Consider the following 24,366-nt stretch of genomic DNA (forward strand, 5'->3'; position numbering starts at 1 on the left):
GACGATGGTTCAAACCTGCCTCCAGTGACCCTGATTTTGGTTTTCTGTGATTTCCCTAAATCGATTAATGCAAGTGCCTGTATGGTTCGTTTGAAAGGGAACAGTCAACTTCCTTCCCCATCCTTCCATAATCTGAAGAGATCAATGTCCTTGCTGTTCCGTCCCCTCCCCCACCCCAATCAACCAACCAAAAATGTTTCATCATATAATTTGACTCACTGAAATTTGGGATATATCTACCTCTGCACTCCATCTTCTAGGTAAGACCTAGACCATTGACTTACCACCCCCCTATTCCCAGTGCTTCAAGTTTATCTAGAAGTATTTCGTGATCAACTGTGTGAAATGCTTTATTGAGTTCTAGGAAAATGCCTGTTACTTATTCTAGTTTATATAGAGGTCCTAAAATTACTTTTGTAAATTTTACTGTAGTAGTTTCTTTTCCTTTTCGGACCCAAAACCATACTGTTCTTTGTACTGAAGTTGGTACTCATCTAAATAATCCAAGTCTGCTCTTCGTAAGAGTTCCTGTTATATTTGAAAAGGAAGGCAATAATACCACTAGTCTGCAATCCTCTGTGCTTTCTATATCACCTTTTCTATGTATGGAAAGAACTTTTGTACAATTTAGGTAACCAAGGAAGCAACCTGATGAGAATGACTCATTTATAGTGTCAGTTAGGGGTGCTCTTATGCTGCTAATGCAGTCATTTAGTAGTCACATTTAAATTCAACTAGACCTATTGACTGTTTACTCTTTAATTCATGTACACTCCTACTATTTGATTAGATGTAGCGTCCTTTTCCTTCCAATAGATATAGATACTGACGAGATCCTTCACGATGTACGACAAGTCGGAAAAACAATAATGAACAATAAATATTTACAATAAAAACAAATATCCTCATTTATCTTCCACAGATCCCAAGTAAAATGGCCTTGTGGATGTGCTGCAACTCAAGAAACAGGTCTTAACACATATTTTCATTTAAAAGGTAAGAAATAACTCGTCTCAAAACATGTAAATGTTAAACAAATTCAGGTTCATGTCATGATTCATGCATTATCAAATGAAAAAAAAATCAATTTACAACACCATTTCGAAAACGAAGCCCTGTACAAGCACTGTTGCCACTACTGTAGAGGTCACTGATGACAGATTGTTCAGCAATAATTAATGTTGACCAAAGAGATACTATTGACAGTCGAGTCAGAGAGGTATAAACTGGTAAACAAAAGTTTCAAATACAAAACAAAAAAGTGCTCCAGAAAGCGCGAATAGTGATGACGAAAGTTTCAAATACAAAACAATGCTCCAGAAGGCGCGAATAGTGACTGATAATTTAAGTCTGGATGAAATGTGGTTTTTTGCAATGTGAGTGCATGTCAGAACTGTGTAATTTCACGTCTATAGCATTAAAATTTCCATAAATGTATGATATCTTCCTGTGTACATTTTATAACCCAAGCTGATTTCCAATTGTATTTGTCAGATCTCTGGTGGTGTGTTTAACCTTGTTATGTTCAAATTGCTCTGGTCTACGTATTCTCTATGTTTAACTGGATATAGATTAAAAACTGGAGAATGTATGTGACAATTGACGTTTGTTTGGTAAAGCGTTTTTACGTACCGCACAATTGATATACGTCTTCAGTATAAGATATTGCAGTGGTGGTAAGTTATTTTTGCGCGGACAGTTTTCCATGTTATCATAGTAATGTAAGAGTTTTTACCGTTTTGCGCATTATTTGAAGGTGAAACATACCTATTCACAGACGTACTCGATACTGGAGTTGTTATGTTGATAAGGATGCATTCGAAATGTGAACTCTTGTCAAAAAAACTTTGTTTCAGAGCTAACTCTTTTTTTTTTTCTCCCAGGACTGACTATGCTGACGTTGGTGTAGTATCTTGAATCATGCTAAGATCCTCATTATGATACCACTTGGATCAAATCCTAACAGTGCCCAAAATGGGTCGGGCAATCAGTCTACGCCAGCACCAGTCAGCAAATCTGGTAGTGCCACCACGAAGACGGCGTCATCTCTAAGGCCAAATTACGCCCTCAAATTTACATTGGCAGGACACACAAAAGCTGTTTCGTCAGTGAAATTTAGTCCGAATGGTGAATGGCTTGCCAGCTCATCTGCTGACAAATTAATAAAAGTTTGGGGAGCGTATGATGGGAAGTTTGAAAAAACTGTTTCCGGTCACAAGCTTGGAATTTCAGATGTTTCATGGTCAAGTGACAGTCGTTTGCTAGTAAGTGCCTCTGATGATAAAACTTTAAAAATTTGGGAATTAAGTTCTGGAAAATGTTTGAAGACTCTTAAGGGACATAGCAATTATGTGTTTTGCTGCAATTTCAATCCACAGTCTAATTTGATAGTTTCTGGCTCATTTGATGAAAGTGTTCGTATTTGGGATGTAAGGACTGGGAAATGTCTGAAAACACTGCCTGCCCATTCTGACCCTGTTAGTGCTGTACATTTCAACAGGGATGGTTCTCTAATTGTATCAAGTAGCTATGATGGCCTCTGTCGCATCTGGGATACAGCCTCAGGACAGTGCTTAAAGACACTAATTGATGATGATAACCCTCCTGTTTCATTTGTCAAATTTTCACCGAATGGTAAATATATTCTTGCTGCAACATTGGACAGTACGCTTAAGCTTTGGGACTATAGCAAAGGAAAATGTCTTAAGACATATGCAGGACATAAAAATGAGAAGTACTGTATATTTGCAAATTTTTCTGTTACTGGTGGTAAATGGATTGTGTCTGGCTCTGAAGATAATATGGTCTACATCTGGAATCTCCAGACAAAAGAAATTGTCCAGAAGCTCCAGGGTCATACAGACATAGTTTTGTGCACAGGTTGCCATCCTACAGAGAACATTATAGCTTCTGCTGCTTTGGAGAATGATAAAACAATAAAACTGTGGAAAAGTGATTCATAGTGTAAAGTCTTCCCATGCTTTATCATCACTTTTGGACATTAAAATGTACTTGTATTATTTTTACAACTAGACAATTAAAAGTTATTGAGAAGATAGCTTGTAGAATTAATGTGTTATTTGTATACCCTTTACTGTGCTGCTCTCCCCCTTTTTCTCTCCTAAACCATTCTTTAAAGTGTACAGCTTATTTACTCTTCATATTGATTCATTAGTTTGTGGATGTAAGCAAATTTGTGTATTGTCACTGTCTTCATTTCCTCATAACTTTTTCTCATACAGAAGTACTCTTCGTTATTTGGTTGTAGAAGATATTATTGACTGTGCAAGTTGCGACACTGAATTATTTCTTCCAATAGGAAAGTTATAGGCTGTGACACTTTCTGTAAGGTTTTGAGTGATTGATTGATTTCGTTATTAATCCATGTAACAATTTACATTGTGTGGATTTCGTCAGCAAAATCATATACAATACAATATACCTACAATTATACACATAAAATTAGTATTTACACACATTTTTTAGGTATCTTAAATTAGTTTTATATCCTTGTGTAATTTCTAATTTTCTTATAGTACTGTACAATTTTTGATTACATATCATAATTATTTCCTCATGTATTACAATGCAGGCTACTTTAATTACACTACATGTTTTAATTCAGATAGTCCGTTACTGCGTAATAACTTTTATTTACTAAAAAAAATTTAGTTTTGTTTTGAACTGTCTGATTGTGTCAATATCTTTTATTTTTTTGGGGTAATTTATTATATAATTTAACAGCATTGTACAACAAGCTCTGCTGAGTTTTAACTTTATTTTTCCTCTCTAGATGCAGATTGAATTGGTTTCTAGTTTCATAGCTGTGTACTACTGAATTTTTCATATAGCAGTCAATATTTTTTTTTACATACATAACACTTTGAAAAATGTATTCACAAGGGACAGTTAGGATTTCCAGCTTTTGGAAATGTTCAAGGCAGTGAGCCCTACTGCCACTCTTGGTTATTATACAAATTGCTCTTTTTTGTAATTTGAAAACTATGTGAATATTTTTACTGTTGACTCCCCGAAATATTATTCCATAGGTAATAACAGAGTGGACATAAGAAAAATATACAGATCTGACACATGTAGTATCACAAACTGCAGTCAGAATTCTCAGAGCATAGCATGCTGTAGCGATTCTGTTACTAAGTGTTTTAATATGTTCTTCCCACTTTAACTGACTGTCAACATGCATACCAAGAAATTTTGTGTAGTCTACACATTCTATAGTTTCATTGTTTAACAAAGTTGTTAAAGTGTGGTTTTTTGCAGACATAGAAGTTAACAGCATTTGTTTTTTTAAGATTTAGTGTTAGTTTATTATTGGATGCCCACTCACGTACACTGTTTAGTGTTTGTTCGGCTTTTTCTTTTAGTGCATCTGGTGATTTGTCACTGATTAGAACATTTGAGTCATCTGCAAACAATATTGTTTGTCCATGCTTGATGCTCTGTGGGAAGTCGTTTATGTAAATGAGGAATAGTACTGGGCCAAGGACACTACCCTGTGGGACACCTATATTTACATAATTTGGGTCTGAAGTATACTTTACAATATAGTTTGAGCAACTTGAAATATGTGAGATTTCAGTTATCTGTCTTCTATTTTTTAGATATGACTGGAACCACTTTTTCACAAGTCCCCTAATTCCAAGTTCATCTAACTTATTTAACAATATGTTGTGGTCTACTGTATCAAACGCTTTAGTTAGATCAAGAAATATACCTGTTGTGTAGTTCCCTTTATCTAATGCTTCTAGAATGTGTTTTGTGAGGTGTGCTGTTGCTGATTCTGCGCTTTTCCCTGATCGAAATCCAAACTGGTCAACAGACAGTAAGTTGTATTTATTTAAATAATTGATTAGCCTATCTTTCATAATAGTTTCTAATATTTTTGCAAAGCATGATAGTAGAAAAATTGGCCTATAATTTTCAATTATTCCTGCATCACCTTTTTTCAAGAGAGGTAGTAATTTCGCATATTTTAAATAGTCTGGAAAGTAGCCCTGCTTGAAAGATTGATTTATAATATCAACTAAAGGTGGAAGTAGTTGCTAATCAATGTGGTTCAAAGGGGTAAGAGGCTTAACATTCTATTATTTATTTTTTGAAAACTTCATGGATAGTAATATTTTGTATTAGATTTTAAGTTATATATTTAAATCATTTTTGTGATCAGCTGTAATGTTACAACACTTATGTTGTACGACACTGGTACATTGAATAAAAGGTACATTTCTAATTAGAACCCTAGTCAGACCTTACGTTTTCAGTCAGTTGCAACATGTAGATTAAGTATGTTGGAAAGAAAAATTGGCATATTGAAAATAACCAATTAATGTTGTATGTACAGGGATTTAGCCTGTGATTTTAGAGAAATTATTTTGCTACCTTCATGGTTCTTCTTTTATCTTGTTGACAGATTTTAGTTTTCAAATTGAAGAGATTTTTGTTGTTGCTTTATGTTTTTATTTCCTTTCTTTCTCCATTTTATGTATTTAAATAACATGTGTTGTTTCTTTTTCATCGTTACACACTTGTTACTGTCAGTATTACTGTTTCTATCCTGTTTATGCTCTATCTACATTCAATTTCCATTGGGATATTTTATGTTTGCGACTATGTTTGTCTTTGTAATTAGCTGTTCATTCTGTAGCCGCTGTCACTTTTAGTGCATGTTTGTTTGCTGCAGAATAAATTGTTCTGCAGTTATGTTCAGTATTTCAGTCTCCTGAAGACAAATACATTACAATTGCAAAGAGTCAAAATGAAAGCTTCAAACACAAGGAGAGAATTTTATTTTTGCTGTAGGTTTGTTGCACGTCTTTATGTTTGTGCGCTTGCTAAGAGCCATGTTCTAGGGGGTTCTGTCTTGTGGAACAATTGTCAGTGAAGAGTTCCTCTTGTATCCCAAGGCGTTGGCCTTCTGCATCATTCTTTGTTCTCTCCTCCTCCAATTCTGCCAGATCTTGTGGACACTGATTTAAAATGTAGGCTGCTACGTACCACTGTAACCTCTTTCTGTTCTTGATCATTTCCCCTGATTGTCAGTTCTGATAAGTACTTATCCATTATCCACAGAGGATATACACGTCCCTCTCTCTCTTTCTCTGGACGCCAATAGCAATCCAGTGTGATTACAACTGGTATCTGGTGGGGTCAGATTTCAGTGTTCGAGAAACCTGAACTCATAGAATCTAAATATGTCTTTAGGAGTTGCTAGATGAGTATCAGTGTAAATTATCCTCTGAAAATCATCAGATATTCAAAATGCTCAGAGTTCAACATTTCTGAAATTGCCCTCTGTAAATTTCCAAAACTTCTTGAGGATGAGGCTAAGCAGAATAAGGTGAGAGCATCTAATTTCTGAATTACTGCAAGTAATGACGTCTGCAAATAAAGGATCTGGCAAAATGACCTCCCATATTTCAAATGGTACTAACAAACAAAAAAGATGCAGGCAAAAAAACTTTTTTGTGAACAACAAATAGATCAATTTTACATTAATTAGTTTTAGAAATTATATCCATAAGTGGTGTCCTCCATTGTTGAGACACTGAAAAAGCCTTTCCCAGAAGTTATCCATAGTTAGTTATGTCATTTCCAATAGAATGGTAGCCACTTCCTGGGTGATACCTCCTTAACTGCTTGCAGGTTTGCGGGGTGATATTTGTACACTTGGACCTGTAAGTGTCCCCTAAGAAAAAAGTCAACAGGTGATCAATCATGTAACCTTGGTGGCCAGGCACCATCTTGTCACGAAGAGAGAACACATCCAAGAAACAAATGCCTCTAAATTTATAGAGAATGTGAAGAAGTGTGAATTGTCACTATGTCTTGTTGGAACCAGACTCGTCCCTCTTCGTGGCCCCCAACGAACTGGTTTAACTTAGGTCAGAGGAAGATCTCTATCCTGTGACAGTAGCGATTTGAATTACCTGTCACCATTACACCATCATCTTCAAAAAAATAGACCTCTCATACCAGATTCACCAGTGACACACCAAGCCATCACATGGTGACTGTGAACGGGTCTTTGTTGAAGTACCTGATGGATTCCTGCTACCAAATAGGGGTAATTTTGTAAGTTTACAGTACATGACAAGTGGAATTGGGCCTCATCAGAAGAAACTGAAACAGCACCAGGGAGAATGTTCTGAAGAATTTCCTCATACACAGCTCTGCGAGTTTCAAAATATCTCTCACTTAATTATTGGGTAACCATCATTTGGTATGGGTGCACGTGAAGATCTTTGTGCAGGATTCTTCTTACACTCCTCTCAAATAATCCCCAGGGCAGCCGCATGTTTAAATGCTGAATGCTTTGGAGATTGCTTACTGGTTGCTCTTAACATGGCCCGCACTTTCTGACGTTGTTACAGTTCGAGGTCGGCCATTAGATTTTCTTTGGTGCAGAACCTGGTGCTCGTGATACCCAAATTCAAATAGTTTTTCTTTTTTTTTGTATCAGAAACAGAATCATGTCAGTCACGTTCAGACCGAATATAAAATGCTTGCTGAGTAGCAATTCTCAGAACCACCATTATGAAAATACTCCTCTACAAAAACACACGATCCTCACCTAGCCAAGTGATTGCACCTACTGAAAATGGCATGTACATTGCTATCGATCAATACACCCCTCTACCTGAGTACCTCCACTACAACTCAAACAGCACCCTCTCCAAATATGGAAGGGATTTTTGCTGGACCCTGCATTTGGAGAACAATGGTATATTGTGTTGACAATCTATCATAGAATTCTTAGCTACAAGAAAAGCCAAGCTAGAGAATATAGTTAGAGACACCCCTAACCAACATAATGTCCAGTCTGAAGCTCATGATACATATCTCATCTGTTCAAAATTAAAAGACAAGGCAAAGAGGGAGAGAGAATATGAAACTCAGAACTGAAGAGTCAGATAATAAATGTACTTAGCATTGGAAGCAAGTTGGGAGGAATTATAGTCAAGTGCCTGGCATTTGTTGCTAATATTGCAGTATTATCAGAAAACCGTGTAAAAAAAGTACCAGTCACCCTCTTAGAAAAGATTGGATTCCAAACAGTATGCAAGACCTCAGTTGAAAATAACCAAATTTATCTCATACAAGTACTAAAGTTACTTGAAACAGAGATAAGACAGTGAAACGTTCAAGAGGTTTAAGAACCTTTGGGAGACTATACAAGGGACTGGATTTGATGAGGTAGCTGTTGAGGATCAAATTGTAGAAGTTGAAAGGGCATACAGATTGATCAAAAATCTACTATACATAGGTAATCTTCAGAAGCGTCAAAATTAAGCACTACAGCACCATCGTCAAAACAATCTCTGTTTGCCAATAAATGCCTCTTGATGAACTATGGCCTGTAGGAGATATAGGTTTCTAAGAAAGAAAGTAGGTGCAAACTGGGGTGAAGTTGGTTAGAAATTGCGAAAAAAAAAAAAAAAAAACCATCGGAATGTGGAAAATATTGGAGATGATGCAGAGATTGCAGACACCTGTACAGAATGAATGAAAATGGATATACAAGTATTTCTGGAAGGAAGAGACATGCTATATGGAAGTTGGTAAAATTTACAAAAGTGTGGTTGGCTAGGGTGAATTTTATTGTGTCTCTTTGTAGAGCCAGTTCACTATTACGTAAATTGCTACAGTTCCTGACAACTATGAGTTAATCTCACTTGTTCGTACATAGTTTGTAGTGCATGCGCACACACACACAAAAAATGTGTCTGTGTTTAACCCTGCTGCTTTCCTAGGTCTTCTTCCTCTCTGCAGTCATATTGCCACTGTAGTCAATTGCTTCTGAAAGTATTACTTTCTACTACTATGCTTGTATCGCATAATATTCTGTAATTAAAGGACCAAACATGTGCAAAAGAGGGTCAGTGATGTTGGTGTAAGGAATGTGGTGATAAATGAAGCAGCCAATTTTGAAAACATCACCATGTACAGTTTGCTGCATCTAGTTATTGTCTTTGCTTTTAGAGATTAGTGTGTGAATAGGAACCCAGTATATAGACAGCCATAAGGAGAGAACCGTTACAGTAGGAATAAGTTGCATCACATTTTCTACTTACAGCTTACAAAAATAGTCCTTGCTATGTATAGTGAGCTTCTATTTTCAAAGGAGTGGGATGTAATGCCTGCACTCGAACAGGAGCTGCTTCCTCACTCACTCAACCAATAAGAAACTGAAAAAGTGCATCATCATGAGAAATCAGTATTCAGACTTAGGAAACAGAGATCTGAAGAAATGGTTCTCATGCTGTAGAAGATAATATAGAACCGATGAAAGGAATTTGGAATGATCTACCTGTTTGTTGAGGTGAAATGAAATAATCACATAGGTTTAGATGTACGTAAAGCAGAGAGAAGACTTACACTCATTGTTAGTATGCTGGGGAAATGCAGTATGACTATAACCCATTCTAAAATATTATTCACATATATGGGACTAACACCAAATACTATTAACTGGGGACACTGAACATATTGAAAGAAGGGCAGCACAAGTAGTGATGTGTTTGTTTAACCCACGGACATGATGAAAATACTGAACTGGCAGATGCTTGAATATAAATGTTAATTATCCTGCGAAAGGCTGCTTACAACGTTACTATGGGTCAGGAATCTACAACTGCTCTACAACCCTTTACATACTGCAGCAGCAGGGACTGTAAAGACAATATTAAGAGTAATTATGACATGTACAAATGTATTCAAGCAGTCATTCTTCCTGTGCTCCATACACAAATGGAATTAGAAGCAGCTCTAATAAGTGGCACAATAGGAAATGGGCTCCGCTCTGCACCCCACAAGTTATTTGTGGCATATTCTTAAGTTATTGATTAACTTAACATAACCTATTATCTTCTCCATAGGGTTTCATTTCATTCCCATTTAGCTTCAGTTCCTTCTGTACCTTATTTTTATTTTGACAAAACATTCAGTGGTGCTTTTTTTTTTTTTTTTTTGGGGGGGGGGCTGTTTGTGGAATATTTTGGAAGATGAATGATGACTTGTAAGTAGCCATAACAAAGTTCCAGTTCCAACTCTGTTAAAAGCCTGCGCAATACTGCCTTTTAAAGCATTTTCTTGAAAGAAAAACACCTGTCTACACTTTTTTTTTTTCCTTTCCCTGAGAGCCATATCCTTGCCGACAGGTATGGGCACCCTTGAAAACTCTGGCAAGTATTAAAGTGGTATTATTTTCAGATGTATCAGGATTAATATTAACCATAAGTATGGCATATGGTAACTTTAAAATATGGTCACACTGATATGGTTATAGTTTTCTATTTTATATTTTAAAAGATTCCAGCTTCTAATAATCTAGTTTTTGCTTAATATTAATTGTATTATTATTATATTGAGTTGTTACTGTTTTTAACCCTGGGGTGATTTTATTAGTAAACTAGTGGAGAAACTTGACGTTGCCAAGGTTTTACTTTATGGGTACAGTTGTGTGTCCACACCTGTACTCGACACCTTCTGGCCTTGTGCTTAATGTTTATGACATCTTATCTTGTGAACTAAGTGTTGTGCAATATTACGTTGTAGGTACATTCAGCGGTGTATGCGGCTAATACTGTCTGCAAAATGGAGTTAGTAGCAACATAGTAATAAATTTAATGTCTGCTTGATTCACGAGTTTTTTACCCATCACGTTCCTTATGAAATATCTCCAACTATGTGACACACAATGATGTAATTTTGCACTTACATTCAGTGGTATATGCACACACAGTCTATAAAAGTGTTGTAATGCAGATAGTAATAAAAAAGTAAAAATTACGTCATGCCACATACAGTGCTTTCGCTGCATGAATGCGGGAAAAGTAGTAAGCAATAAACATGTTTCCTTTCATCATGTTGTAGGGGCTGTCGGTGAGATTTTTCCTTGTCTTTTCTTAAGGTTTGAAATCATGTGCATGTTGCTAAGTGCTCTCATTCCTAGATACTGGATAAATAAAGTCTGAGAACCTACACGTCATGGACTACACTTCTTTTTCACCCATATCCCACCCCTTTGATAAGTAGGTGGTTTTTATACCTATGTTGCCTGACAGTAAGGTATATTTATACCAAGTTTGGTTGAAATGGGTCCAGGGGTTTAGGTGGTGGTGTGAAACACACACACATCCATTTCTATAAGATGTATGGTTGTTGGATAAAAGAAGCTGTAATGTCACCGTAAAAGACCATTTTTGATTTTACAACATTTCTGGTGTTTTGACGCATTTGGAAAAGTACTTTCATGAGACATCCAAATAACAGTAACTCCAAAGCAACATTTACTCTTGCAGAAGCCTTTTGAAACCGTGTTACATGGTGATGCACACATTTTAAGGATGTTTTTGACACACAAAGATTGTTCTACATTACTCTTAAAGTTCAGCATCTTGTGGGGAGGGGGGGTCCCATTTTGGTCAGTCATGGCTCATTTAACTCTGTGGACATGTCGATTAATGGATCAGTTAAAGGCACTTGTTAGCACACGAAACACTGGAACTGACATTCTCAAACACAGTATAGAATGATCAAAAAATAAATCAGTTACACTGTGCATTTAATATAGACATATATAATTTATTTATTTTAATCTGATATAGTTTACATTCAGGTAAATTCATGTGTTGCTACAATAAAATGTATACAAATATTTCAGGTTTAACTTTAACACGTATAAAATAATAGTTTCAATACAATAACTGCTACATTGTATTTCATAGATTCTTTGTATCTGAGTGACACTTTAATGAATATATATGTTCTTCAATGAAATATATATATGCATTCTTTATGATATGAACTTGTACAAAATAGTAAATTAATCAGACTCATTTTCACAATTTATACGTTCCTCTGCTGCCTCCTCCTGCTCCTCCTCCTCCTCTTCTTCCTCTTCCTCTTCTTCTTCTTCCTCCTCTTCATCATCACTTGTAAGATCAGGATCATTAGCTTGTGCCTCACATTTACTGCAATAGCAGATAAATAGATAATGTTCCCTGTATAAAAAGAGAAGTTATTGTTTATCTCAGATTCTGAACTAGCATGTAGATTGCTTAGTGATGGTATATCCTGCAACATTTAATATCTTGGGCTGTCAATTCAGGTATAAATAAAACCTTTTAGAGATTTTTTTGTTCAATCCCCTTAGCAGTGATCAATAATACATAAAATAGATATAGATAATTGGTTCTAAAATTTGCCCCAGTACATGACTAAAATGTTTGGTATGATACTTACTAAAAAAAGACATTTAGGGACCCACTATTTACCGTCTTTGAATCCTCAGTTTTTAGTATAATAATATTGTATTTTGGATAAGGCATAAAAGTTGAGGGACCGGAAAAGTAAGATTGAAGAAGCTGCCAATAACCATGATACACTTAAAGCACACATCCTAGCAATTATGTACTAGGGCATCACCATTTATGTGAAATTAATCTAGGATTTTAATGGGAATGTTACCAACAATACGATTTCATCACTCCTGGAAATTCATTACATTCTTTTCAATGTAGCTAACATGTACAATTATGCAGACTCACAAATATATCAAAAACTTACTGTAGATAATAAAACTACTAAAGAGGTACAATTGTCACAAGAGGCTCTTATAATTCAACCTACAAACTGTAACATTTTCATACTGTCAAGTATCATACAATATAGTCTCCTGGCATGTATTTTCTGTTTCATTTCACTTTAATAATCAAACTGTATTATTCTTATGACTTGTTACTCAATGCTTCCTCTACATGACGAGGGGTTGTTTCCCTTCATAATGTTGTTTTTATTGCACATATAAATGGCAGTCATAGATAAAACCCACAAAGACAGTACGCTTTTTTCAGAGTTAGCTGAATACCATATCTATGTCCCTATGTTCTGAATGGAAGCCTGTGAGCATTCTTTGGAGAGAAAAAATTCCACTTTCTAACAAATAAAATGTTTTGTCTCATGCACCTATGTATTATGCATCTTATCACATGCAATTTTGCTACTCAGTTACACTGATATGTCCACCGGTGCAAAATGGCTATTTTTTTTATTTTTCCACAGTGTTACTTCAAATACTGAACTCCAATTAAAATTGTATCCGTGAACGTCATCATAATATGCAGTAGGGCCTAGTTACAAAATTATAACACCTGTTGGTTTAGAAATGCATATTTTTCACAGAGGATACTTATATTCACCAAATACAGAATTGGCAAAAAGTAAATGCAGCACAATCATATGACAGTTGTTGCTACATAGGCCTGTTAACTGTTCAGGTGTGCAAGTGTAATTTATCTAAGTTTTGCCAGTTGATTTTCAGAAGTAGAACTTTAATTTTTTTTGTTCTTGTCTGTGTATATGAAGTATGGTTTTTTCTGTTTTTTCAGTTCCTTTAGTTGATGATGGTTGAAAACACCAAAACCAGTTGAATTAAAATAATTTATACAGTTGATTGGCAAATAAAAATGTTTTTCTATAAATATTTCATTGCTCTAGCCATAGCCTACATAAATTCTAAATATTTTAGTTTTCTTGAGAGTTTCCTCCTTTCATTATCTTTTATAATATTTTGAGTGTTCTAGTGCTGTAATTCTTTAGCTAAAGTTGCTGATTCTCAGTTTCAGTGTCACACTCTGTTCCTCTGATATGCAGCTCTTCCCTCTTATATTTAGATATTAATCACCATTTACAGAACAACAAATTTTGCAACACAATGGATGATTCTGTATCACTCATTAACTGCTATTAGTAGCAACATGCAGGAATTAATCTCTAGATATAAAAGGCAATGTCCTGACTGACTGACTGACTGACTGACTGCCACCCAGCCCAAATCGCTAGTGAGAGAAACTTGAAATTTGGAGAAGGTGTGGATCTTATACTGTGTCATTTAAGAAGGGATTTTTCAAAAATCCAACCCTAAGGGGTTAAATAGGAGATGAAAGGTTTTTTTGGAAAAATTTTGCTATGAGGCAGTTTTGAAGCTAGAACTATGAAAATTGGTGGTATTTATCTTCTTGGTCAGAAAAAAAATTGGGTGAAAGTTTATATATATATATATATATTGAACCCCTAAGGGGGTGAAATAGGGAATGAGATTTTTTACGAAAATATTTTATTATGAAAGCATTTTTAAAGTTAAATTTATGAAAATCTGAATTTGGCTTCTCAGTTAGAAATAAAAAATATGATTCACTGTTTTTGGAAATTCAACTCCTATGGTGGTGAAATGGGGAGGAAAGTTTTTATGGAAATATTTCATTGTCCAAACATTTTTAAGCAGAATCTATGAAAATTTGTATTTTTGCTCCCTGTTTGAAATAAAACATACACGTAACAGTTGTTAGAAATTCAACCCCTAAGGGGGGTGAAATGTTTTATGAAAATATTTCATTGCGGAGGCATTTTAAAACTCAATCTTTGAAAACAGTGTTTGGTTTCTCTGTTAGAGATGAAGAAATACGTGTCTCAATGTTTATGGAAATTCAACCTAGGGTCACCCAGCCCAAACTGCTAAGTATAGAAACTTGGAAGTTTGGAGAGTGTGTGGATCTTATACTGTAGGCATTGTTTAAGAAGGGCCTGTCTGAAAATTCCACTCTTAAGGGGGGTGAAATTGGGGTGAAAGGCTTTTTTAAAGTACATTGCTACTAAGAAAATTTTGAAGCTAGAACTACAAAAACTTGGATTTGGTCACCCACTTGGCGAAAGTGTTTCAGCATTTTTGGAAATTCAACCACTAGGGAGGTAAAATAGTGGGTGAAAGTTTCTTTGAAAATAAATAATTACTAAAGAACTACTGAAGGTTTTTAAGGTTACATCTATGGCAGTTGGCATTTGACTTCTTGATTAGAAATAAAAAAAAGAGTGTTTATTTCATTGTTTCTGGAATCAACCCATAAGGGAGTGCCATAGGAAAGGAAACCTATTAAGAAAATATTTTGTTACATTAAAAAGAATTTGAAGCTAAATTTATGAACATTGGTATTTCACTTCTCAGTTAGATACAAAGAAATATTTGTTAGGGAATGAAAGTTGCTATGGAAATATCTCCACAAGAATGCAAAAAGCATTACTAACAAAAACTTTGGACTTCAGCAGCCATAATCGCTTTTTGGTCAGAAATACATTCAGAAAAGTCCATGCTTATATGATCTTTATTACAATGAAAAGCTTAGAAGGTGTTGCAATTAGTGGAACAACATAAAAATTCGATTAAATAAAAACAAAAAAAACAAAAAATCTCTGCAGGCCATACAGTCATGTGAGCGAAGCAGTGGGTGCTGACTAGTTCTGATATAATAATTATGCCGCAGTGATGTTTTAAGTAAATAACTTAGTTTGTTGCTACTATATTTTATAATTACAGTTCTAATTATGTTATTCTTTGCCAATCTCATTGTGTTCCTCAGCCAGAAGTCTACCTTCCAATTGCTCTAGTTCATGAATTCTTTCCACCTTACTTACTTCATACTATAAACTAATTTAACTTCAGATGGTGCTTCTAAATTAAATCAAAAGACTGTACCAGAGGCTATTTTCTGGTCACTAAAAAACACACTATTTCCCTTCAGTTGCTAGTTTAATTACTTATGCTAGAAGTCTTACATTAATTCTGTTGCATGTGCTGAGAATGAAGCTGACTTAAGTTTTATCTTTTTTCAGACCCTAACTAGGTGCTATAATCTCATGATTCACCCAAAAAAAAAAAAAAAAAAAATCTTCCTTTGTTGTAGTATTTCTTAAACTTTTTCTTCAGCTGAGTAGGTAAGTCGTAAATGTAACACACAAAATTGAATGACTTACTGTTCATTTACTACATTTCAATTTCTGAAATAGTGTGATTTTCTTATGGGCATTAATACTTGCCGGTAGACAAGAATGAAATACAGCTGTTCACATAACATTGGTGAGGCAAAAATAATGGCAAGTGAAAATTTTCAAGCACATGACTGACAATTCTCATCCTATTGCAAACTTCATTGACTCAAACAAAACAGTAATTCTACACTGCCCAATATGCACAACTTTCCTGCTGTTGGGCATTTATTTTGTTTATGAGGAGTATGATAGCCTGATGTGAAACAATTTTATCATCTATCAGAATTCTGCCGCAGCTTATAAAGTAGTGGGTGTTAATAAAATCATCCAAACTTTTTGCCCTTGCTTTTTTTTCTGGACTGTATGTGCAAGGTTTCAGAAATTAACACTAGCACAGAACCATTATTTGATGTGAGACCACAGAATATCTTAAGAAGAGATTATATTTTAGTTGTTTCAACATATCAAGAGTGAGTTCATTTTTGATGAGGGTAGAGGAAGGAATCAGTTGGGCCTTGTCAAAGACATTCTACGTCTGCTTGCATACTCCGAAAGCAGCTGTATTGTGGGCGGTGGAGGGAATCTTGTGCCACTAATCAGTCATTTTCTTTCCTGTTCCACTTCCCAATAGACTGAGGGTGAAGAAAAGACTGTCTCTGTACAAGTTCCAGTTTTCTTATCTTTGTGGTCCTTATGTGAAATGTACATTGATGGCAGGAGAATCATTCTGCAGTCTGCTTCAAATGCCAGTTCTCTAAATTTTCTCAATAGTGTTCCATGAAACGAACGTTGTTTTCCCCTCCAGGAGTTCCCACTCGAGTTCACAAAGCACCTCTGTAACACTCGCATGTTGATCGAGTCTACTGGTGACAACAACAGCAATCACCAAGTCATTCATCGATATTATAATAAAATGTGTGTTAATCAGTCATGGCATTTCATTTAGCTACATATCCTCATTGGCACCACTGAACCATTTGGGTACAAAAAATTATACAAGTAAAACCAGATGTGGAATACTATGTCTTCATAGAAAAATACTACCCCAATCATCATTTATTGATTGTGCTTGGTCCTAAATGAGACAAAGTTAAGTTTTATCACACAAAGTCATACCATAAAAACAAACTATTAAGAGTATAGCAGTTGACTCTGGGATGAAGCTCTTTTTGTTATCACAATCTCTGTTACCACATAGAAAACATGTTAATTTACCTGAGAATACGATGTCTGGTGTGCCTGCTCCTGTCCAGCACACATTCTTCCAAATAACTAACACATATTTCTTCACCTGGAGCAATATCTTCCAGGGCACACATTGCCAATTCAAAATTGCTGTATGGGAATGTTGGTTGTGCATTAGGTGTGCAGCTATGATTACAAGCACTCTGGAGAGTATAAAGTGCAGATCCTTCATTGTTTAGAAAACCACCACATTCTGCAATTATACAGAATATTACAGCCACACTACACTAAAAGCAAGTAGATTTAAAATGATGTCATACTGTGGTACCAACATTTTCCTGCTTGCATAAGTTTATGCTAGACAATGTGTTGTTATTCTGCTGTTGTCCTCTATTAAAGAACAGAAATGGCAGAAGGAAAAATTGTTTATTACTATTTAATCTGCTCTTCTGTGTTAGTACATAACTTGTAGGAATCTGAGGAAAACATTAAGACAAAACATTACACTTAATCACTTTACATCCAGGGCTTCAGTCTCTTTTACTAAGTATTTAGTCTTAGTTTCATATGTTCAGAATGACAAGTTTTATCTGTTTCTAACACACAGCTCTGCTCTGCTGTTCCTTATATTAGATTTCATCGCATCCACAAGCATATGGCCTTTATGGTTATTAAAGAAACTCAGAACTCATGACATTAATGAACAATATGTTTGCAAGGGTAATTTACCCTGATGAACTGATTATTGTTCTCTAGTGGAAACAGTCATTTCCATCTGAACTAGATAATCCAGGAAATCACTGCACTACAGGGGTACAACATAATAGAGAATTGAAACCACACTTTATACTAGTTTATCCATTCATATGATCATCACATTTTGTAGATCCCATCTCGAAGGTGGTGTGGAATGAGTCAAGGTAGCTATGAAGACAGTAAAGTATCTTTTAAAAGCTTCATTAATGATGCCATGTAGGCCACCCTATTTCAGCCATCATCAGGCAGCAAAATAACTGATGATGGCCAAAGTAGAGAGAATATAAAACACAAACTGGAATTAGCAAGAAAAGCATTTCTCAAGAAGAGAAAATTGTTAATATCAAATATAAATTATATATCAGGAAGGTTTTTCTTAACATGTTGGTCTGGTGTGTAGCCTTGTACGGAAGTGAAACACAGATGATAGTCCAAGCAAGAAGAGAACAGAAGTTTTTGAGATGAGACATAGAAGAATGATGAAGATTAGATTTGTAGGCGCGCACACACACACACACACACACACACACACACACACACACACACACACACACACACCACCTCCCCATGCTGCACCTGTCAGTTTCATCAGGCTCATGACAGTTGGCCACCAGTCAGAGCTGCCGGCAGTAGCGGTCACGAGTGCCTGAGGTGTGCTTCCTTGTGTAAGTGCGTGTGTTTGTTTTCTTTACTGAAGAAGCCTTTTGCCTAAAGCTATAAAGCTTTTGTTGTGCCAGTCTGCAACTCAACTGGTCATCTTTATGATGAGCAGCAATTTATCGTTTCCCTAATACTGTTGATATTCCAACCTGGAGTTTCCATTGTTTGAGAGGAGAAAGGCTGACAGACACATCCTGAGGCATCAAGAAAGAATCCATTTGGTAAATAAAGTGTATGGGGAAAAACTTCAGTAGGACACCAAGAGTGGAAGCATGTTAAAATGGCAGTAGTTATGCAGACATGACAAGACTTGCACAGGATGTACCAGCATGGGAGAGCTGTATGAAACCGGTTTCTGGACTGAAAATTACTGCTGATACAGTAACTGCAACATCAGCATTTCTTTAACCTTTGGCAATGATTTTTGGACACGGAAAATGTCAAGTTGCACCGTGTTCAAAATCCATGTTAAAACTGTACTCTATAACTGGCTGGTTAAGTTAACTCATGGGTCAGTGGAAGATAAGTGCATAAATATTGCAGTAGGACTATGTCTAGGACACTGGTTGAAGGCAGTTTTACCATAAAGAAAGTTGTTCTATCATTCAGTTAAGAAAAATAAAAGGCTTATGTCAGTATTAATTAAATTCGCAGGTACATACTGGCATCATGGGACAAAAATTAAAGGCTGCCCAGAAAGTTCAAAACTTAATGCTTTGTCATCTATTCCTCTGATAAATTATCTGAACAATAGCAATGTGGCAATGACAGTAGCCATTCATTCATCCATCAGTCCATCTTTTATAGACATACTGTGAAGGAGAATCGTCAGGGAAGCAGAATGAATCAGTAATATATTAAAAGTGGCTGCTAGAAGTGGTAAGAATTCCAGAATCTTTGAAGAGATGTCTGCAAGATGAGCTATGATCTTTACGTAGTATCCTACTGCTGAATATTATGTAATGGGTACTCTTTCTTCACTAAACTTCCACAGAAAATAGTCCTTAATATGAAATGTAGGATCTTCATCAAATATCATAGAAACACCAAGTGAGATAAACAATAGCAAATCATTATTACTGGGAAAATAATTGCTTTTTCCATAATAGTATCTTTCAGGCTAACTGACCAGGATACCTGTAAAGATAATGTTAAGCATATGTATAAATATGCTCCTCAGAAGTGATATAAGCAGACTATTATTAATGACAACAGTTAATGCATTTTGCAAGAACAGTTGGTAAGTGATGATTCAGTTAGGTAAAAACCCACATTGACCTTTTTGTTAACAGCCTGACAACTTAAAATCGTATGATAAACAATACCAACTTTTCAAACAATGGAAAATCCAACAAAAAGACTGTCACAAATAGAGCTTTAGGCCTGTAATGCCTTTGTCAAAAATACACACACACACACACACACACATAACTGCAGTCTCAGGCGACTATAGTGTGGCTACAGTTGCTTGAGACTGCAGTCATTTGTGTGTGTGAGTACGGAAGGAAAACGTGTAATAGATAAGAATTGTTATGAACTAACACATGTTCTGATTAAAACTTTATTTAGCATGTTAAAGAACATTGCATTAAGGCGTGTCTTAAGATTTATCATTTGTTGTATTATTTGTAGCATTAATTCATTGGGTACAATGATGCATTAATTCAATGTGTACAATATTGTTCCCAATATGTATGTAATTGTACTGCTTGAAAAAAAAGAAGAAAGAAAGAAAGAAAAAAACTTATGACAAGCATTTGACAATATGTACATGTACTATGAGTTCTCAAACAAATCCCAGAAATACTGTTGTACATATACAGTGTAGTTATTTTTATTTTTTCTTAGAGGTCTTGAAAATGGAGCACTCTCATTTGTTGGCACACATAACAAGAGAAGAAAGAACTCAACAGTTGTATAGTTAAAAAAACCTCATTAGTTCAGACTTCATTAAACCACACTGGCTACTTTTTGGTCCCTTGAAATTTGGTTAAACGACATTCCACTGTACGCAAGATTATGTTCCATGGAATGAAAGTGACTGTGCTGAAGGTTGCAAATGGGAAATATGTCCAGTTGATAGAAAAATGTATTGCAACAATAACTATTAGTAGCAATACACAGCCCTTCAAATTTGTCATTTTACTAAAATGTAGCCAAAATGTTACTCTCAGTTGGAACTTCTTTTAAGGTATCATAAGTGGTCATAGACAGGAGAAAATCAGAGAGCTCCATATTGACGAAGCTATTCCAGTAAAGACACTCACAATGAAGAGTGCTCTGGACATTTGTCTGCCATTGAAGACACTGTTATCATACTGTCACCAATGAGATGAGTTCTAGTCGTCAATCTAGACAGTCACACTTAAACCTCTAGATGTCAGACACTCAGATCAGTACGGAACGTTTTATGTTGATAGTGTGTCAATCAAAACACCGATTTAGTTCATGCTATGTCCTGCCGTCTAGTAGAACATGCATAAACAGTAATTAAAAGTAACACCAGAACTATGGAGGACAGGAAAATCTTATCCGTGAGTGTTTGTATTGTAGATGTCAGTGTGAGTGAGTTGGTAGAGCATGTATGTTGTTGTACGTAAAAGGTCCAGTGTTTTAATCTTACTAATGAAATTTTTTTTAACTGTTGACATGTGAAACAGTTACCAACATTTTTCTGTCGTGTAAAATGACTTTTCAGAGTTAAAAGACCTGTTTGGAGTGTACATCACTGTTCTTTTGGCAATCTGCTTTCGCTTTGTTAGTTGAAAGTAGCAAACCCGTAGAGAATATTTGTATAGTTAGGTGAGGTGTTCTATCAGACATGTGAGACAGAACAGACACTACTCATGATGAAGCAGTTAGTGCATTTGTAGTTTCACAGAATAAACATAAAAAATCAGAACAGTAGAACAAAGAAACAATTGCAGCATACTTCCGCACACGTGATGCCATTGTTTCCTTATTTTTCTGTTCTGACTGCATATTCTATAAAACTACAAATGTAATCTACAGGTTTACTACTTTCAAAGAAAGCAAAAGCAGACAGCCAAGAGGAGATTCCTGTAAATTCCAAACAGCACTTTATGTCGTAAACATGATGTCCCATGTAACACTTTCATGCACAATGCGGTGAGAAAAAGTTGTCATTATGTGGGTTTGAACCCAGGACTTTTGGTACAGTGATCTAATGCTCAACCAACTTCCCCACAGACATTATATACAATACATCCTCACAGATACGGTTTCCACGTGCTCCGTAGTTATGGTGTTACTTTTAATTAACATTTACACACATTCTGTAGGATGACAGTACATAGTATGAACTAAATCAGAGCTTTGGTTCATACTGTATTGACATGCACCATTTGGTACTGACCTGAGTGTCTGAAATCTGGAGATTTGGATATCAGTTAAACTATGAAGCTTTTGTTGATTGCCAGAAGGATCTCTCCCAACCAAGGAACAATATTGTCAAGTGTTAGCCATTCTGCACTAATTTTTGGATACTTTCAAATCCAGATTGGAGAAGAGATAGTCTGACTGAACAGCACATAATTTTGGAAGAAGTGGAGAAAATGCTGCAGGTCATCACTGAATCTTCAGAGTGTGCTCTGTCCTCTCCTGTAGTCCTTGTGAAGGAGGAGGACAGCACGTGGCATTTCTGTATCAACTATTGATGACTAAATAAAATCACAAAAAAATGTGTCTAGATGTCTAATCATTATCACATATTGAGGACATCCCAGATTCTTAAAAGGAAAGAAGTATATACCAGCTGTGGACCTGCACAGACGCTGTTGGCAAATCCAGGGTGACCAGGAAGAGACTACTTCATAACACCTAACGGGCTCTATGATTTCCATGTTAGGCTGTTTGGACTATGTAATGCTCCAAACATCTTAGACAGTACGATGGAAAACTTGCTTTGACACCTTAAATAGATTACATATATTTGCTATTTGGATGACAGTGCCATTTTTTGAAGGTAACTAAAGAACATCTAAGCCATTTGACAACCATGTGAACTGTGATCAGACTACAGGCTTGCACCTGAACCCAAGAAGTACCTCTTTGTCAACAAAGAAATAAAAATTGCGGGGCATCTAGTAAATGATGATGGCGTCAGTTCCGATTCAGAGAAAGTAAGAGCAATCACTGATTTTCTGATTACTTGGCACATTTGTGATGTGAGAAGTTTTCTCATATGTGCTCATACTACTGGTGATTCAAAAAGGACTCTACACCAAGGCACAGCCCCTGCGAGAGCTGTTGCAGGAAGTCATGACATTTTCCTGGAGCAAGGTGCAACAAAGATCTTTCTTCATCCTTAAGGAGGTAGTAACATCTTCTCCAGTCCTAGCATTGTATGACAAGAATCCCAAGACAGAACTCCACACTGATGCTGGCAGTTATGGGATAGGTGCAGTTCTAGTGCAAATTCAGGAAGGTGCTGAAAAGATGATTGCTTATGCTTCCAGAGTACTCATGAAGTCCCAGATGACTTACTCCGCAAAATAAGAAAGAGTTCTTTGCAGTTGTTTGGGCCATCAACAAGTTCCGACTGTGCTTATTTGGCAAACCATTCATCACACTCTATGCTGGTTTGATTATCCTTAACGACCTATTGGACCGACTGGTGAGATGGGCACTGAGGATTCGGGAGTATGTCACAGTGGTATACAAAATTCGATGCAAACTCAAGAACACTGACTGCCTAACAAGGGATCTTTTGGCAGAACACAGCAGCATGGATGACGTTTTAGTCATTGCTGCAATAAAAAAATTCCAGCTGCGCAGCAGAAAGATGGGTTGTTGTGCACTGGACTGTTTAAAGTATTTGTATTATGAGTGTCTTTTCATAACTGACAGTATTGTTTTATTGATGGCAACAAGTAAGGAAATTAATGCAAAAGTGAGAAATATGTGACTTTCAAAGATGACATGAAACATTAACATCCAGCAAGGGTCAGTCCCATCTCCGATACCCATGAGATTGGGCTCTTCATCAAGGTCTAGTGGTAGCTCAAAGGCAGGACCGATTTAAAAAATAATCCAAGAAATTACAGCTGAAAAAATCATTAGTTGAAATAACCAGTATCAGTCAGCCAAAGCAAGAGAGTATCTCAGCGGTTTGTACCCAACAATGAGCAGTAAAACTAGCAATATAAATGAACCTCCACATAAATATGCTGTCCCAGAGCTGTACACAACTCTATGCTTGGCAAATTAAATCTGTAAAAGTCTCAGTTCTGTTTGTATGTTGGTACTTATAATACATGTACTTTCAGTGTTAACTGTTGTAAATCACTGATGACCCTTTCGGACATGGACTTGACTGTGTTTACTATGTCAAAATATGAACGTTTACTATGTCACAATATGAACAATATTTACGATAGAAGATGATCAGCTTACCAACCACTAAAGGAACAAATAATTAGAACACAGTGGCAACACAAACAAATTAATTATAAAATAAAGGTTGGACACGTAGGTTTCAGGTTTTTTTTAATGTCCTTTCAACGGGATAAAGGGGAGGATAGAGAACAAGAGAAGATAGGTTTGTGTGTGCAACACATATCTTGATCAATAATTTCAAAATCTTTTCTTTTTCTCATACAATAATACATTTTCTCAGCCCATTTCTTATCTTTCCCTTTGTCTTCAAAAATAAATTTTCATACTTTCCACTGCTGGTGATTCACCACATTTGTAATTGTGTATTTTCAATAGTTAGAAAATGATCACAATTTAAAAAAATGAAAGGCAAGTCATATATTCTCGTATAAAATCCCATAAAAACATGGGAAAAGGTGCAACCAATTATCGTTTTTCTCTTAAATATCTTTTTCTGACTATATTATCTGTTCTGTTACAAATTTATGTTGAAAACCTGCATTCTGCTGCTTCCTTTACAGTAAA

At 35.8% G+C, this 24,366-nt stretch overlaps 2 protein-coding genes across 5 annotated transcripts in view; one reads left to right on the forward strand and one right to left on the reverse strand.

Annotated features, from left to right (window-relative positions):
* Positions 1 to 1,220: 1,220 nt before the first annotated feature.
* Positions 1,221 to 3,058, forward strand: LOC124604936 (WD repeat-containing protein 5). 2 transcript variants are annotated; one of them, XM_047136520.1, is made up of 2 exons: positions 1,221 to 1,376; positions 1,884 to 3,058. In XM_047136520.1, exon 2 carries the CDS (start codon positions 1,938 to 1,940, stop codon positions 2,961 to 2,963), a length of 1,026 nt encoding a protein of 341 aa, XP_046992476.1. In that variant the 5' UTR covers positions 1,221 to 1,376; positions 1,884 to 1,937; the 3' UTR covers positions 2,964 to 3,058. The 2 variants fall into 2 exon arrangements, with proteins under 2 accessions (XP_046992476.1, XP_046992477.1); XM_047136521.1 differs by lacking the exon at positions 1,221 to 1,376 and adding an exon at positions 1,509 to 1,676.
* An 8,566-nt stretch (positions 3,059 to 11,624) lies between these two features.
* LOC124604962 (histone-lysine N-trimethyltransferase SMYD5) overlaps positions 11,625 to 24,366 on the reverse strand; it is an 81,465-nt gene continuing 68,723 nt past the window's right edge. For 2 of the 3 annotated variants that reach the window (XM_047136524.1, XM_047136525.1), the window contains exons 9-10: positions 17,059 to 17,281; positions 11,626 to 12,023 (exon numbers count right to left, since the gene is read on the reverse strand). In XM_047136524.1, coding sequence (XP_046992480.1) covers positions 11,846 to 12,023; positions 17,059 to 17,281 — 401 coding nt within the window. In that variant the 3' untranslated portion in view covers positions 11,626 to 11,845. Of the gene's footprint in view, positions 12,024 to 17,058; positions 17,282 to 24,366 lie in introns of all 3 variants that reach the window. The other variant, XM_047136523.1, reaches the window with a different exon arrangement.

The sequence above is a fragment of the Schistocerca americana genome, chromosome 1 (assembly GCF_021461395.2).
Source record: "Schistocerca americana isolate TAMUIC-IGC-003095 chromosome 1, iqSchAmer2.1, whole genome shotgun sequence".
Classification (NCBI taxonomy): domain Eukaryota; kingdom Metazoa; phylum Arthropoda; class Insecta; order Orthoptera; family Acrididae; genus Schistocerca; species Schistocerca americana.

Coding starts and splice junctions, on each gene's coding strand:
- LOC124604936 (XM_047136520.1), top strand. CDS start 1,938: ATGATACCACTTGGATCAAATCCTAACAGTGCCCAAAATGGGTCGGGC.